The sequence below is a fragment of the Lutjanus erythropterus genome, chromosome 10 (assembly GCF_056507025.1).
Source record: "Lutjanus erythropterus isolate fLutEry1 chromosome 10, fLutEry1.hap2, whole genome shotgun sequence".
Classification (NCBI taxonomy): Eukaryota; Metazoa; Chordata; class Actinopteri; order Lutjaniformes; family Lutjanidae; genus Lutjanus; species Lutjanus erythropterus.
This window is the reverse complement of record NC_139326.1, coordinates 23,380,132-23,397,450: the sequence shown is the minus strand read 5'-3', so window position 1 is coordinate 23,397,450 and position 17,319 is coordinate 23,380,132. Positions and strand designations below refer to the sequence as shown.

The 17,319-nt window shown below is 43.4% G+C and overlaps 1 protein-coding gene across 1 annotated transcript in view; it reads left to right on the top strand.

Moving 5' to 3' along the window:
• Positions 1 to 2,390: 2,390 nt before the first annotated feature.
• The window catches only part of LOC146320461 (zinc finger SWIM domain-containing protein 6-like), a 69,194-nt gene continuing 54,265 nt past the window's right edge, over positions 2,391 to 17,319 (top strand). The window contains exon 1 of the mRNA XM_084728713.1: positions 2,391 to 3,627. Coding sequence (XP_084584839.1) covers positions 3,195 to 3,627 — 433 coding nt within the window. The 5' untranslated portion in view covers positions 2,391 to 3,194. The remainder of the gene's footprint in view (positions 3,628 to 17,319) is intronic.

Below are 17,319 nucleotides of genomic sequence, written 5' to 3'. Positions count from 1 at the left end.
CCATGAAAATGCAGTAAATCAATATCTGCTGGATAATCATTAAAGTATTGAGCACAGCTGAACAACAAAAAAGTCTTGAAAAAATACAATAGTCCACGACTTTGTTATTAGCTGTAGAACCAGATGACATCTAGGCAAGCCATTGCTGAAACTGGTGATCATGTGTGGAACTGCTCAGAATAATAAGGCAATAACTGTGTAAAAAGCAAAAGGCTCCACTGGCCCTCTGAGAAAGATGACTAACATAACAAAGGAGGACCTGCTGGCTTTGTGAACTTCCTGTGGGGAAGTATTGAAACCAAATCAGGTTAGGCCACATCTGCTCTGTCCATACGGCATGGATCACTTTCAGAGCGGTTCAAAGGCCAGCCTTTTAGACCTACTCACAGAGGAAGGAGAGGGGCAGCTGGGAACACATGCAGACACATTGCAAACACACACTCTGGTTTACCAGCATAGTTTTGGCCAAGTTTTATAGACAATTTAGAAAAATATCCCCAAGCTGGTGGCTTTTTTGTTATATGCTTATAATTATTAGCTTCTGCTACATGTCTCTCCAGACGGGGAGAACCCAGGGGGGTGGGCAATGAAGCCGCACCCCAAACCCCTCTGATGACTGTTTTACTCCGACAGAAGTAGGCCCCCTTTTCATGACACAGCTATATGGAACTAACATTATCAACAGACAGGGAGGAGGACCATAAAATGACTGCACCACAATTTATAGTTAACCCGCTCCACTAGTGGTGTGTGTCATAATGGTTACAAGAAAAACCACCAGTCTGGCCAGACCTTGAGGAATTTTCAACGTCCTTTGATTTTGCTTTTACTGTTGAAAGTTGATAGACTAAACTACTGCAGTGAGTAGAGAGTAGACAACATGACAAACCCTGAGCTCTTAAAGAGATCATATTGCAGAAATTTAGTTTTGTGACTGCAGAGGCATGGATATCTGGATTTAATGTCACTGGGTGAAGCTCCAAACACACTGGATCCTACACTTTACATAATAAATCTTGATAGCTCCATGGAGCATTTATGCCTGGTAAATGTCCATGTCTTTCAAACTTTGCATCCCTAGTTTGTAACAGGCTTTCAGTTCAAAATCTTAATGTCCAAATCTAAGATAAGCCTGAAGACATCACACTGGAACGCTCTGAAGCAACAAAAAAAAGCTTACAAGTACACAGTATATTTACTCAAGTAGTGTACTTAAGTCCAAGTTTGATATATTTATACTTTACTTAAGTATTTCCATTTTATTCTTCTTAATACTAATCCAGTTCTATACTAATCTACCGAGTGGTATACAAAACATTTAAAAATTGCCTCTATGTTATGGACCTACAACATTAAAATGTTATTATTTTTAGTTATAAAAACAAAATAATATAATATTCAGTGATAACAATCTGAAAGGAGACTTTCTGCACAATGAAGACTTTTATTTTTAATACTTTAAGTATATTTTGCTGATAATACATCTATACTTTTACTTAAAGCTATAATATGTACCATTTCTGCACACAGAAATAAAAAGAATGCTGGACCTGTGTTATATATCTTGTGTTGTGTACATCATCCCAAATGTTTCCGACAGTGGTCAATCCCAGAGAAATATGTAATTTATTCAAGGTAACACTGGGTTTCCTTGTAGTCCCTGGATACAAAACTTCCGAGAGTGAGGAAGGAAGGAAGGCGGCTATGTGACTAGACATAATGTGAATAAAATTAATTCATTACTTCATCCATGAACAGGATTTCTGCCTGAGTCATATCAGATAGATTTTCATCTGTAATCGTGACTGTTTAACAATGAAGAAAACAGCTCCTGCAAACCCACACTACTTCAGATTCCATCAAACTATGTCTTTGGTTGTTGTTTCAGTTGGCGCCTGACTAATAGTGGATTTTTGGGGCTGATGCCCAGACTTATATTAGAGAGTAAGAAAACACAACATCGATATCTTGGCCAATATTCTTTATACAGAATTTAACATACAGAATATACAACATATACATAAACACACATTTTTTCAAATGGTCTGACAAAAGTGGTTAACACTGTAATTTAGTGGAGGCAGGATTGTTTACAGTTTCAGAATAAACTTTATTGTCCAAAATGACAGGGCACCGAAACAGCACACTTTCATCAGTACTTTTTTTTAAATAAAAAACAAAACAAAACAAAACACACTAATAGAGCAAAAAGCATCAAATATACACAAAATACTGCCTATAAAGTTAACAAAAAAAAAAGCTTCAGTATGTTCTGATGTAGCTGTGATAGTCAATAACGTGCTTATAATATCGGTCAACCAGTGTCTTACATGTTGTGCCTTTAAGTAACATTTTGACTGCAGGATTTTACTTGCAACAGAGTATTTTTTTTTCCTGTAATATACTTTTACTCAAGTGAAACGTCTTAATAGTTCTTCCACCACTGCCCCTATTTAAAATCTGTGGAGCAATCCTTTAAAATTGAGTGCGTGTGTGAGTGAGTCAGTGAGAGAGAGAGAGTCTTTCAGAGTGTGTTTGTGATTAATTGTCTTAAATAGGCTGCAGCACAGTGAGCCAGTGCCAAACAGCTGACCAAAATGACTGATTAGTGACTAGAGAGGACAAGCATGTCCAGCTCCATATCTTTATGTTCCTCCTCCCACGCCCTCTCTGTCTCTGACAGCTCAAAGTCCTTTGGACTGAAAGAATCGAAAACAACCATCACGTTGTTATTGAAGAAGCTGGAGCCCGGGGTGGTAGCACAGGCTCCAAAGGAAAAAAGTCAGTTTTCTTGCCCCCTTTTACCCCTGTGGGAAACTGCGAGACCGCCCCTGGATTAAGTCCCCGCCTTTAAACTCAAATAAGAAGGAAACTTCAAAGGCCGTCGGCCGCCGGGGCTCCGCCCTCGCGCTCCCGAACGGCTTCACAAAGGATTTGCCGACGTTCGGGAATTCCGCCTCCAGTTCCTTTTATAGCGCCACTCGTGCGCTGGCAGCGTTCCAGGATCCCGCCCATCCCGGTTACTTCGACAATACAAAGGACTTCACGGAACTCACAGGCGCCGCCCACCTCTCCAAATAAGGGCAGTCTCTCCATGTACGGCAAACAATCGGTGCGATATTGCCCTTTTCTCTTCCTTATCCCGTTTATATGATCGGAGAGGAACTGCGCTTCAGGTTGGAAGCGGTGCGATCATGGCCGAGCGAGTCCAGCAGCCCCCAGCCAAGCGGCTCTGCTGCAGGCCCGGCTACAACCTGGCGTGCAGGCAGGGGCAGCGGGCTGGAGGAGTTCTGTGTGGCGGCGCGGGGTCTGCTCCGGGAGGGTCGGGGACTGGAAAAACGCACAACCCCGAGTCGTTGCTCGACATCGCGGCGCGCAGAGTCGCGGAGAAGTGGCCGTTTCAGAGGGTGGAGGAGAGGTTCGAGAGGATCCCGGAGCCCGTCCAGCGGAGGATCGTATACTGGTCATTCCCGAGAAGCGAGAAGGAGATCTGTATGTACTCCTCTTTCAACGCCGGGGGAGAGGAAAGTGGAACTAGCGGGGACAATAATGACGAAACCCAGCTGCCTTTCCTACGGGGTGTCACTCTGCTGGAGGGTGGCTGGGTGGACAACGTATTGCAAGTCGGTGAGTGGACGAAAACGTTACAATAATGCAAGAAAACAGCCCGTAATAAACAAAACATAACTCGCACTCGTTCGCCTTTTTCTATGGAACCGTGCCAGACTTTTAAAGGGCTTGCCTTGCATAGCCGTGTGTGTTATAAACAATGCAGGGTATTTCCACACCAGTCTACCCCTATAGCTGTGTGAGAATAGCCTATTTTCAGATAAGCCCGTAATAGTAGCCCACTTCTCCTTGTTTTTGCCCACTGAGCTGCGCGCATTGAATCGCCCAGAGCCATCCCAATTGGAAGCTTAGCACTTTGTTCCTATTTTTATGTCTTTCCAGCTCTCCATGCCCCCACCAATGGGTACGCAGACAAAAGCCCCCTATATCTTTTCACCGCTGGCTAAATAGACGATATTTAGAAAGGGTGGGAGGGACGGCGATTTAAAGCCACAGTGCTTCTATTTTGTTTGCCAAACACCTTTGTGAGACAGACTGAAGCTTTTGCAGGCTACATGCAGCTGGTAAAGGCAAAAGGTGCATTTTTTCTTTCCATCTTGCTGCATTATTTGTGATAAAGCTGGGAGTAAACAGAGGTGCTGTGGGCTCAGCAGCCCCCTGCCTGCTTCCCTGCCTGCCTGCCTGGCTGGCTGCCTTTGCCGGAGCCACAATATTTCACTGCAATCGTCAGTGCAATAGACTCAGCTGTCAATCCGACTCCCCACCCTTGGAAACGGTTCAGGATTCTAATCCCATTAACCCCCCCAGTTCATCTGAATCTTAATGCATTCTGCAAACAAGATTTTATGCATGATCTTCTTCCTCCCTCCCCTCCCTCTCTCCCTCACCCTCTCTATCTCCTCTCCCTCTTTCCCTCACTTCTTGGCTTACTATCCCCTCCAAAGAATCTGTGTGTGGAGATGGCTTCAGCTCTTGTGGGCTCAGAGAATGTGCAGTGCACAATAGTAGCCATGGAGCAGGCAGACAGGCAGGCAGCTCTCCCTCCCTCCCCTCTTTCTGGCCTGTTTACCAGATTCCCCAGCATTAGACTCATTTATGTGCTCACTCTTTTGGGGCTTTAGGAAGCTGAACACTCAGGGTAGGATAGTGTCAGTGAGGAGATATGTGATGGAAATAGTGACAAAGAGGGTAACGGGGTCATTTTTCTTTGGCCACACATGTGTTTTTGTGTGAGAGGGAGAGCAGAGTATGTGTGTGGGGGTTTGATAAACACAGAGGGGGCTGTGCATGCATGCATGTGTGTCCTCGTCTGCACGGGCTGTCAGTCTCATCCTGCATGCTCATAGAGAGTGGAGGATGACAGGCGAGTACACACAGCAGGAGGAGGGCATGTTATGCTGATTGCAATTTTCGCCCCAGAATTTTTTTTTTCTCTTTTTTAGCTAGCTGGGGTAGATAAAGCCAAGGAAGGGAAAATGATAAATAAAAGATGCAATCTACTCCAGGGGACAGGCAGCCACTGGAGGATGAGGGCTTAAAAGCAGGGCAGCATGGGAGGGGGGCTGTCAGCCACATCATACACCACATGTATTGGCCCATCAAACACATACAGTGGGCCTGGCCTGGATAAAAAAAAAAAGTATGTGTGAGGGTGTGTTTGTGTGTGCACACAAGCGTGCATGGTGGCTTTGTGTGGCTTCTTATGTGTGTGCTGTCAGTGGGATGGGATTCAGTGTTGATGATGAAAGACAGTAGAGCAATAGAATAGATGTGGAGGTTATTGTGTACGGGGGGGAAAGCTAATATACTTGAATGGATCTGCTGTCGCCGTATTCCTTCTCCTCCCCCTCTCATCTCCTCCTCCTCCACCTCTCTCCCTCCTTTCTCCCAAGTGAGCAGCTATAAAACTCTCCATATTTACTCCCCTAAGGCCAACTACCAGCCCCCAGTCTCCTGTGATTATTTATCTTTTTCTCAAAGACATTAATCACACGCTTTTTCCTTTTTTCCTACCATCTCTTTCCATACATCAGCACTGCAGAGAGAGAGAATGGATAGGGGGGACGGCGTTTAAGGGGAAGAGCAATAGATCGGGTGATATCAAGAAGAAGAGGGGAAGCCTAGAGGGAGAAAGTGGGTGGAAATGCAAAAGAGGAAAGAGGCATTGAAATGGTGATTGCAAGAGAAGGGGATGTATGAAAGTAAAGAATGAAGCGCGGAGAAGGGGAGAGAGTGAGATGGATGGGTTGTTCTTTCTCCCATGCGAGCTCATCTGTTCCAATGCCAGCCTCGCAGATAAATATTCATATATGAATGCAAGTGCTATCTTGCAGTCTGCTGGTCCTCCTGTTATAACAGCACTGTTATAACAACCCGGCTTGCACTCTTTCCACACTTTTGGAAACAGTGGTTCCAAAATGGTTCTTCCAGAAGTGCTGGTGTTTTTTGCCCAGAACCATTTGCATCTGAAGAGACCAGTTTAGGCGAAAAGGCTTGTCAAGGGTTCCATTAAGAACCCTTTTCATCCAAAGAACCCTTTTTGGAAAGAGTTCTTCAAGGATTGCTGAAGGCATTAGTGTTAAAAGATTCTCACACTCAAATATTCAAATGTTTATCCATGTTTGAAATGGTATTTTTAAATGTAGATCTTTCTGGAATACCCCCAATTAATTATTTTTACTTGTGTTCTTGTGTTTTTGCCTCGTTTATCGCCCTTGGTGGATTCTAGGAGAACCTTTGGAATATAAAAGAGTTCAAGGCAGAACCCACTGGACAGGTCATTGTTCGCACCCTTAGAAGGTGGAAAAGTTCTGAATACATCCCCTAGAGAGGGTTCTGGTTGGAACAGTTACACCTTTAAAGGGTTCTTTGTGGAATCTCTCACACAGGCCTTTTCCACCAATATGGAACCAGCCTTGTTCTGGTTCAAGCGCGTAATTTTGAACCATTTCTACCAAAAAATTAACTGGTTTCGGAAACTAAAAAACCAGGTTTCAACTGCAGGATTTTCTTGGGAACCAAAGTGGGTGTGTCTTCCCTCTGTTGACGCCATACTTGATCACAATGGTTCCACTCAAAACTGGTGGAAACGCAAATTGGTTAAGTAGATAGCAGCAGGGTTGAAGGAGCTCGAACAGAACTGGTTCAAGAACCAGAGCCTCTTAGGTGGAAAAAGGCCCATAGGTGGATCTGGGCTTAATCTTTCACACATGGTTCTCACTCTAACCCTTTATGTTGGATTCTAGACTTCCCTATAAAGGGCTCTACCAGGAACTAGAAAGTGTTGTCCTATGGGGTCAAGCTGAAAAACCTGTTATGGTTCTAATGAGCACCTTTTATTTCAAAGAGTGTACTATCGAATTAGTGATGAATTTGTCAGCCACTGCCCAGGTAGTGGAACAAATAACTAACCTCAACCTGCATGAAACAATTTTGTGTGTAATAATACATAAAAAAAAACTGCCAATGGATGGAATAAAATATGCATGTGGCCTCAGAGAGTGGTCCCATAACAACCCGCTGTCTGTCATGAAAATTACATCGTCACAAGCTGATCACAGAATCATCACTAAATCTCACCAAAGTTTCATTTTCCTTTAGCTTGTCAATGAGTCGATGTGGTGCCGTAACTGAGCATCATTTAGCGGTATAGAAAACTTCCAGAGCTGCCTGTTCTGATCACAGCATCTGTTCTCTGGCCCCCTCGTGTAATTTAGCCTCAGCAGCTCATCACACTGAAAGGAAGGTTAGCATTATGGTGCCCCGTCCTCTAATTATAGAATTCTAATCCTATGGCTCTAACATGGCATGACAAAGCATGTTTGCACCTCATTACCCTCCTTCCTGTTTTAGTCCTGCAGTCTGGGTCAAGTTCACCCTCCTCTTCTCTCTCATTCATTTATGACATGCACTGTCCCGCTCCTCCTCCTCCTCCCTTTGACCCCTCATCCTCACCCCTCCCCGCCTGCCTCCGGGGCTTTGTGCCAGAGGAGGTAAAAAAAAAAAACAACATACCCCCCTCCTACCGCCACACACACACCACCACCTCACTCTTACTATCCTGTTACCGTAAGCCCCATGTCCCTATGGAGTGACATACTGATGCCTGGCATATGTCGCTCTCCGCAATGTCATTAGCGTAAGCTACATGCTGCAGCCTATTTATCCAGCTCCCTCCTTGTTAGGCAAATTGTTCACATGAAGCTTCATGTCATTTTATCATGCTACTGCCCCAAATCTGAGTGATGAGGTGGACACTTTGTTGAGAATGAAAGTAGATATCCTGTAGCCTATTTGTGGTGTATTTTCCATGGTGGTGTTGTTGGGCTAGATACAGCCTGTAATATTTTGCTTTCCCCTGCCTAAAATATCACTGAATGTCCGTGGCAGTCATGCCTGTTTGAGTGTGAATGTCATCCTCCTCTGCTCCACCTATTTCAGAGACAGAATTGGTGTGTGTGTGTGTGTATGTGAATGTGTGCATACATGTGTGTCTGTCTTGAGCTTCTGCATGCTCATAACTCAGGTTAATTTGTTCACGCTCTGGAGAATCTTAATTAGGTTTCTGCGTCATCTACTCTCTCTACTCTCACCCTCTTTTTTTTTTATTATGATGTCAATGAAACGGTGAAATAACAACCAGGCTGGTGGTGGTTCCCCGTTTTTTAACCTGTTCCTTTTTTGTAACACAGACGGTGAAAATCATAACACAGACTCTCCTAAAGCTTATTAAACAGGGCTCAACAGTAGTGATTGCCAGCATGCCTTGGGCAGGTAAAATGCCACGTTGGGCTAGTAAATCTAGCAAGTGGATAAAAAGAATTAAACTATTAAACTGTTTTGATAATCAATTAATCATTAAACTAATTTTTCATGCAAAAATGGCAGAACATGCAGTTTTCAGCCTCTCAAGTAAGGAGATTTCCCACTTTTCTCTGTTAATTGTAATATTAAACTGAATATCTTTGGTCATGGACTGACAAAAAAAGACATTTAAAGGAGAAATATGTATTATATTTACTGCATTAAATTAGAAAAATGCCAAATTATGTCATCAGAGATCAAGGAAAGGTGAAGTTGAAACAATTTTGCGTGTAATAACCATAGTCTATAGCTCCAACTTGCTATTTGGACTGCTGTACTAATTTTTCTGTGCACAATTATTACGTATTCCTTTAAACTGAATATCTTTGGTTATTGACCGACAATTTGAAGACTTTGGAAACTGGGATGGACATTTTTCACTATTTTCTGACATTTCATAGATATTTCAGTCCTAGATTTCCCATCACAATGAATTTAAGTCTTTGTTGTTACATAATAACCACTAATAATTTAGCCAATTTGTTCAAGGGCAAGTAAAAATTCATTTTGAGCAAAAACACAGTAACACTGAACCTTCTTATGTTTAGCTCCTAAAGTGTGTGAACAGAGGAGCTCTTGAACCGTATGTCCTTTCCTGTTGACTTTAAATCACATGTGTGCTCAGTGTTCAGGTAGAATCGGATATAACAGATAACAATACAACAAATAGACACGGACAACACCCACGAATCAAAAGGGGCTGATAAAACAACAAAGAATATTTGCACACACTAACTGGTTATTGTTTGTGTGACAAAGCTGTAAGCCAAATGCCAAGGAGAAATCTGTACTACTTACAAAGGTGGAGTAACACAGAGCATGTTTGTGCAAGAACACACTCATGCACACACTCACACACACACATTTTTGAACTAAGAATTCACAAGGCTTTCCAAAGGGCTTCTCGAGGACCCACATCGACATTTCAAGCATTTTGTCCACAAAGGTGCAGAATTTAAGATGCCAAACGTAAATCTTGCATGAGCATGTTGGTCCGCGAGACGCTATCAGACTGAGCTGGGCTTTTTGGTGGGTGAGGGCTTATTCTTTTTGTTTGTGTGTGGGCTGTTTCTTTTCATGTGGGTGGATATGGTTTTATTTTTCCTGTTAGGTTAGAGAGTTCCTTTATCTTTTTACAATGCCCGTCGAGAATGAGCCCACATGGGCTGCCACCAAAGACAGACAGGGAGAGACAGAACGCTTCCGAAAATGCTGCTTTTAAAGCAGTATGTAGTGAAGAGGTTCAACTTGTGACTCAGGACTTAAAGAGATGCAGAGACAGTATGATTCAGGGCTTTTGAATAATATTCCCTCAAAACATTAAGCTAAACAGGGGTTTTATTTAAGGAATCTAGGAAAGTAAACCTTTCTGGACCAGGCTTTAAGGTGAGACCGTTGAGGGAGCAGCAGTGATCCTGGATCTGGTGCCTCAGGTCTACCCCCAGCCATGTGACTATCCCTGGGCTTGTATCGTCATGGAAACATGGCTGAGCCTAGAGCTAGTGTAAACAAATGGCTGTCCAAGGGGGAGACAGAGAGAGAGGGGCAGCAACCGCATCCATGTGAAGAGACACTGAGTCTTTAGGGAAACTGCTCTCTCTGTCTCTGACTGTGTGTATCTGAGAGTAGCAGATTCCAGGCCTTTGTCCCATTATGTTGAATGGAAAGACGATAGGATTCATTGCGGCTGTAATGGAAACACGTTAGCTTATTCTCTCTTTGCGTGAGTGTGTGTGCGCATATGCTGATATTGACAAAAAATGTGCATTATATGGATATTTTTTCAACATTTTCAGTTTAATGTCACAGTCGTTTTCTATTTAATATTGTGTGTTATTAGACTGTCTGGGGCCTGTATGACAGAAACTTTCTCATCTTGTGACTGTTGGGTAGCCATGGTAATTAGGCGAGGACCTGATTGAGGAAAAGGGCCATTACCGATAAACAGTTACCAAGTTTTTGTGTGTGTTAAGTTTCAATGAGTTGTTTGTTGCTCTGGGGGTTGAGAAAAGTAGTGTGAGTTGCTAAGTGACAGGCATAAAAGTTGATAAGCAATGTTAGATTAACTTAACTTGAGATCAGATAAAGTTAGGATTTGCTTCTGTAATAACAAATTGGATAAAATCCTAACTTAGACTCCTCTTATATTAACTCAACACTTAAGAAGTTTCTGTATTATGACCCCCAGTAATGAGGGTTAACTCTATATTATCTGTCTGTAGTTGTGTAGAAAATCTTCCATGTAAACTGAAGTTAGAGCAAGCATCCCTGTAAATCTGAAATGTGTTTACATGATAATTACTTTCATTCTACTCATAATGAGTTTCAGCACACGCTCAGTTTCCGTCTTCGATTACTCACAGACAGTCAGCCCTCCCAGTTTCTCTCTGGGTGGCCCCCTCCGTGATCGAACCCATAAAGCAAACGCTGACAGTACCGCGCCATACCCAATGAGTGATAGATGACCACTGGTTCTTTGTTGCTAGCTCTGTCATGTTCCCAGAAGTTTCCAGAAGGTCTCAATGGTTGTCACATCCCCAACTGCAAACTCTCACCAGCCTTGAATTCTCAGACCCAGATGTGCCTCTAGATAGATTATTCTCGCCACAGACCATAACTTCCTTTAGCCAGCCGTGTTCCAGCTCCTGCACCCAGCCAGAATGGCCTCCTGCTCTTCACATTTCCAAGACTGTACCCAAGATGTACCAGTAGACTGCCATCTAAAGCTACTCTGTCTGCTTTCTGACCAGTCCTTCCACCTGACTGGAGCCAGCCTCCCTCCCAGTCCCATTCCTGGTCCCAGACATAGCTGTTTCCTCCCTGCCCCTCTTAAATAACCGTCCCCAGTTCCAGCTCTAGCCACCGTATACGTCTGCCACACTCCAAGGCTTACACTCTGAGAAATAAAGGTGCTAACTAGAAACATAAAGGGCTCTTAACATTTTGATACCAAGAAGCCTTGATGAAAGCGTTCTTCACGGATTTCGACAATCTTTGAAGAACTCTGTCTTCCAAATGGAATGGAACCCCTAGTCTTACAAAGAACTCTTGACAAACCCTTTCTTTAAAAAAGGGGTTCCTCACAAGCAAATGGCTCTCAGTAGCGCCTCAGCCTTTCACACAGAACCCTTCTGGGACCCTTATTTCTAAGAGTGTATTACCAAGTCGCCCAAAGACTATGTTTCAGAATTACCCTGCACACTAATACTGGCTGGATGTCCAGGATCGACGTGTGTTGCCCCTGTTAAAATAAACCAGCTAAAGTAATAAAGTTCCAGCATGAGCTCTCTAACGTCTGCCCCAGTCCTCGTTCCAGCTTGACTTGTCTCCTGTCCCAGACTGTGGCTGCTGGGTGTGCGTCAGCAGCGCAGCTCCTCGGCTGGCTGACTCTGTCTAGGAATCCAGTGCTCCCTCCACGGAGCTCCTCCTGCCCCTCTCCTCTCTGTGAGCACAAGGAACTGAGCGCAGGGAGCAGGCGATAGAAAGGCTACTAAATCCACAACGACAAGGCCCTATTAAAAGCCGTTTTTTCTATTTCATTTAATGACTTTTATTACCAGCCGCCCCTCTCTCTTCGATTTGGCAATAATAACAACAGGGGAATGCAGCACTCAGCGTTCTCCTATCTGATGCTCCCTTTCACTTTTTTTTTTCTTTTTAATGAATTCCTCTTTGCACCAATGGGCTGCTGAAATAAGCACAAAGCGGTCCAAGACTCTGCTTACTGCAGTGGAAGGTTCAATGTATGTATACTCTGTGTGTGTGTGTTTGTTTGTGTGAGTGTGTGTGTGTATTTACTACATTAAGTATGAGAATATGTGTTAAAAACTACACATGCTTTCACTGTGGCCACAGAACAGAGCCTCTCTGTGCAGTTTGGTCAACAGCTGTTTCACCCCAGAAGCCAAACAGCTTTGGATCAGCCCAAAGGCTACAAACGATTTGTGTGTCAGTGTCTGTGTGTGTGTGTGTGAGTGAGTGAGTGCACATAATCACTGTATACTTTGTATAGAAGGAAGTTACCTGCTGTTGTTCCAGATTAAGAGCAATTTTTTTTTGATCCATTACAAAAAAATGAGGGGCAGAGAAAAGTATATCTTGATTTTGGCTTGTAGTGTAACTGCAACTAATTATTATTTTAAATATTGATCAACCTGTCATGGTTGTTTGGTCCATAAAGTGTCAGAAAATGGTGGAAATGTTGATCACTGTTTCCCAAAGTCCAAGCGACATCCTCAAATGCCTTGTTTTGTCCACAACCCAAAGATATTCAGTTTGCTGTCATAGAGGAGTAAAGAAACCAGAAAACATTAACATTTGAGAAGCTGAAATCAGAGAATGTGGACATTAATTCCTTAAAAAGAAAGGTTTAAAATGATTAACTGATTATCAAAATAGTAGTATAGTGATTAATTTATTAGTTGAAATAAAAAATACAAATATACTGTGAGAAATGCAGAATTTTCCTTTCAGTTCTATTATTGAAATTGAAAGGTCATGTCGATTGATTTTTTATTAATATTGAAGGTAGGACACCCCTAATATAGCTGTCACAACTTGAGAATTTTAAACTTTGATACAATACTACAGTTAAAGAAAAACAATGCTCGATACCTCTTTGGCATGGCATAAAGAAAAAAAGTCGTATGGACACAAAATAGGATAATTTTTCTCTTTTTCTTTGCTAACAACCTGCATATAGACCTGTAAAAAATTACTGAACACTGTTCAGTTTTATTTGTTTAAAGACAAATTTCTGGCAAGATAATAAAGGCTGAGCTGAGGTCTTGAGTGAGCACTTAGATCATTTTTTAATAGCTTTGGTTTCAATCCTATAATTAAAGGATATTGTATCTTGCACGTGGTATTAAAAAAGTATTGAAATATCGTTACTTTTGACAACCTTACCATCAAATCCCTACAGGATTGTGAGTAAAGGTAAATGCTTCCAGGTCGTTTTTATCTGGTAAGAATATATGTGGTGTGTGTGTGTATGTCTCTGTGTGTTAATGGTTCAGTGAGTGTGTTTATGGCTGTGTGTGTGTGTGTCAGGCTGAATAAAGGTGAGGCATGCTAATGATAAGAGGGTGGATGACATTCCCGTCTGTCATCATTCCCACCCTATCCCATTTCCACTCTGGCACGCACGCACACACATGCTTTAAGACACACACTTGGTGCCAGTGACTAAGGCACCTTAGAATAAACAACAGCAGAGGATGAGGGTTTACCTGCCGCTGACCCCGATCTCACACACACACAGACAGAGGTGTTCACTCATCGACTGGTCCCTCCCACAGCATTGAGCTGGCCCAATGTTGACCTCTTCACTTGACCCCCAGGGATTTACTAAAGTCAAAGGTCAATCTGGTCAGATTGTCCCTTCCGTGGCTGATTGCTGAGCTTAAAAGCCGGGCCCGTGCTCACATTATTGTTTTCCAATAAACAACACCTGACCAAAGCAAAAGACGGCCCACTTGCTTGATTGAATGTGTCTTTTGCATGTTCCAATAAGCAATTTCTCACATAAGAGATCAGTCCAAGAGGCGACAAACAAGTATATGCCCAATTTTTTCTTCTCCTTTTGTGGAACAATCAGGAATCCAGGCCAGATTGTGAGAGGGAGTTTACCCCCTTCTCTGTCTCTCCTTGCCCGGCAGGCTCAAGTGCCGTGTGAGCTATGCGGAGGAGGAGGAGGAGGAGGAGGAGGAGGCCCTGAGAGTGTGAGGTGCCTCTGGCTGTGCGTGGTCCAACGATGTCGTGGCTGTGTGGCATGTGAGACATGCATTCACTGCTCTGCGGTGGAGCTGAATAGAGCTAGAAAGGCTCTCCAGGCATGAGAGACAGAGAGGCCGACAAAGACAGAGAATGAGAGAGATTCAAAGGGAAGGAGGAGAGGAAGCCTTTCAACTGGCTATGGAATTTAGTTTGCCCTTCTAAATAGTTTTGTCTTGAAGGACTTCTTTCTCTCTTGCTCATTTCCTTGCTCGCTCGGTTTTTTTCTTACCTCATTCCTGCCCTTCATCTTCCTGTCGTCTTATTTTCTCACTCTTCCACCCCTAATCTCTCCATACCTGTGCTTCTGTCCCCCTCTTCTGTGCATTCCTTCCCTGTGTTTCTAAGCTCCCATGATCTCCTTTTCTCCCCTCAATTTTCCCATTTCATTTCCCAAGCCAGGCAATAGAAACTCATATCTTATTTACACTGCCCCTATCTAGATACAGCATGTTTCCATAGTGTTTCCTGTGTCGAAACTCCCAGAGGAAGGCTAGTACCCAGCTAGCTAGCTGCTGTTCCCTCTGTAGTTTCTTTGCTCAGTGCTAACAGCAGCAGTCTGCATCCAGACCTCAGAGGCTATCGCTGTTTCTACATTTAGAAGCTCTGTGTTTACCGCTGTCTGGAATTAGGAGAGGAACAGGACTTGGCCTATTTGCTGTGGTGTCTTTCTCTGAAGTTTTTAAATGGTCCTCGACCTGATGTTTTCCAGGCATTGAGGATCATCCTGGAACCTTTTCAAGGTCGGCATGCTATAGCCTTCAGAGATTCATCTGGTTTCATTACTTTTTTACATGTTAGTCATTTGGCTGATGTGCTGAATGAGCTGTTCAAGTGGTCCAATTCATAATCTTGTTTGTTTATTCTTCGGTCAGATGGTTCCTGATTTAAATTTTAAAAAATGCCAATTATAGACTGTTTTATGTAGACAAAGTGCTCGTGTGGTTGCTTTTGTTTAGACAAAACTGAACATCTGAGAACTTTGGCTATTATGTTTGAATGAAGATGACTTTGTAGAAAATCTAATTAAGGTGTTAATAAGTGTTACTTGCTTACAGGCCTGCCTCAGCTTAAAGTTTTCTTTGTCAACTAGTAGTTGTTAGGCCAAGCCATTAGTTGACTAGTCTCCATTAAGGTTGTAAAGACATTTTATACTATCGAAAGTAACAAAGCTAAAAGAATGATTTATGACACCAAGTTAACTTGATGTTACATCTGTAATTCCCAGGTCATCAAACTGGCCTCTGTTGGTCTTGGAGGCTGTGTCTCAGTCTGATAGGACCACTGACTGAGCTCACTAGCTCATGGCAGCAGCAGTGCACTGCTTTTGTCCCAGTCTTAACAACAAGACACAGCTCCCAAATGGAATTTGCAGTGTTTTTCGCTTCCTGCGACAAAAGAATAAATGAAAACTTGGTTGACTAAGACTTATCTCACTGAATAAACAGTTAAGTAAACTTTTAGGATATGAAGCCATGCCCAGCTCTTTGTTTTAGTGTTGTAGTCACTTGGTTTGAATCACATCCTTTTCTGTAAACCTTTGCTGGAAGAAATCTGTGACTCTGTGTTTTTTTTTTTTTTTTTTTATCATTAGTGACTAGTGAGAAAATAGCACCACAGATCAGGTTGTGTCTAACCATACAGGCATGGCGTGTAGGTGAAGTACAGATCTGCCATTGTTGTTACTTGGCATTGCTGAAGACGACTGTCTGCCACCCTGTCTGTCTGCATTCTTGCCCAAAACCTCCTATCTGGCTGCCTGTCTGTCTGGCTAGCTGGTAGCTGGCTAGCTGTCCCTCCTGGGTGGCTACATCACCTCACCTCCTACCCCCCTTGCTGCCAGTGACAGGCCAGCCCAGGGAGACATGGGTAATGGTCCTCTCTGATGTACAGCCTGACTCAATTGGACTGGATGGCAGACACACGCCTAAAATAACAAAAGGAGGGGAGAGAAAGAGACAGGGGGTGGAGAGGGAGGAGGGGGAGGCAAGGAGCGAAGCGATCGATAAAGCAGGGACACATCGCCTAATAAAGATTTATTCCTTTTTTTCCCCCTCGCCATCCGCCTTGGCAGGGCAGAGAGGGGGAGGAGAGAATGTGATTAGTGGACTCCTTCTCCCAGGGTGCCTCTGATAGCATGAGCGTACGCGTGCACGGCAGCATGTATACCCTGAATGCGTTTGTGTGTATTTTTTGCATCTCTCGTGTGTTTATCGCATGTGTCTCAAGAGCAAAGGGGGTTAAAAACAATCTGTGTCGTTTGTTCTGCTGGCAGTGGCACTAGCAGCTGCAGCTGTGTCCCTGCCCCTCTCTCTTCCTGTCAGCTAATATTTAGTTAATCTTTGGTCTGGGACCTACGGGACTGGCCGGAGCTCCTGGTGCCCCATCCATCTCACACTGATCTATATTCCATGCTGGATCCCTGTGCCATTAACCACCACCGAGGGGAAGAGAGGAGGGGATAGGGAGGCGTGGAGGTAGAACGGAGAGGAAAGGGCAGATGGGTGGAGGGAGAGCCGTAGAGAGACAAGAGAGTGATGGAGAGGAAGCAATACAAGGAGGTGGGAGGAGGGGGAATGTGTACCATCACAACACTAAATGAGAGGGAAAGGGAGGAGGAGAAGTGTGCAGGCTATTCCAGTGATGCACAGATATGTCTCCTCCTAATTTTGAGGAAAAGTGGAGTAAAAATGTGATGCAAGAAACGTTCAAAGGGATGCATTAATTTGTCAGGCTTTTTGTTTAATTTTGAAGCACATTGCCCCCATTCATTCTCTCTCCTCTTATTGCCTCCCCTATTGGATACTGCCCTGATAGAGGTTTTTTTTTATAAAAGAGCAGGTGGAATTACTTTACTGCCTACTGATTGTTTGGGGATCTCTAATAACAAAATAGTTGTTCTGAGCAGCAATGAGAACAGCCTCTAACAAACTCACACACACAATTTTTTCAAGGACGCACCTTTTCAGACACAATGCCCTGCCCCTGTTCTCCTCTGTGGTAAACACATCATTGCCTCAATCTGAAGGGCTGCTTTGGATTGGTTCTGTTTTGCAGTTTTTTTTCATAAACTCTCAAATTGTTTTCACCCAGTTTTTAACTGGCAACAAA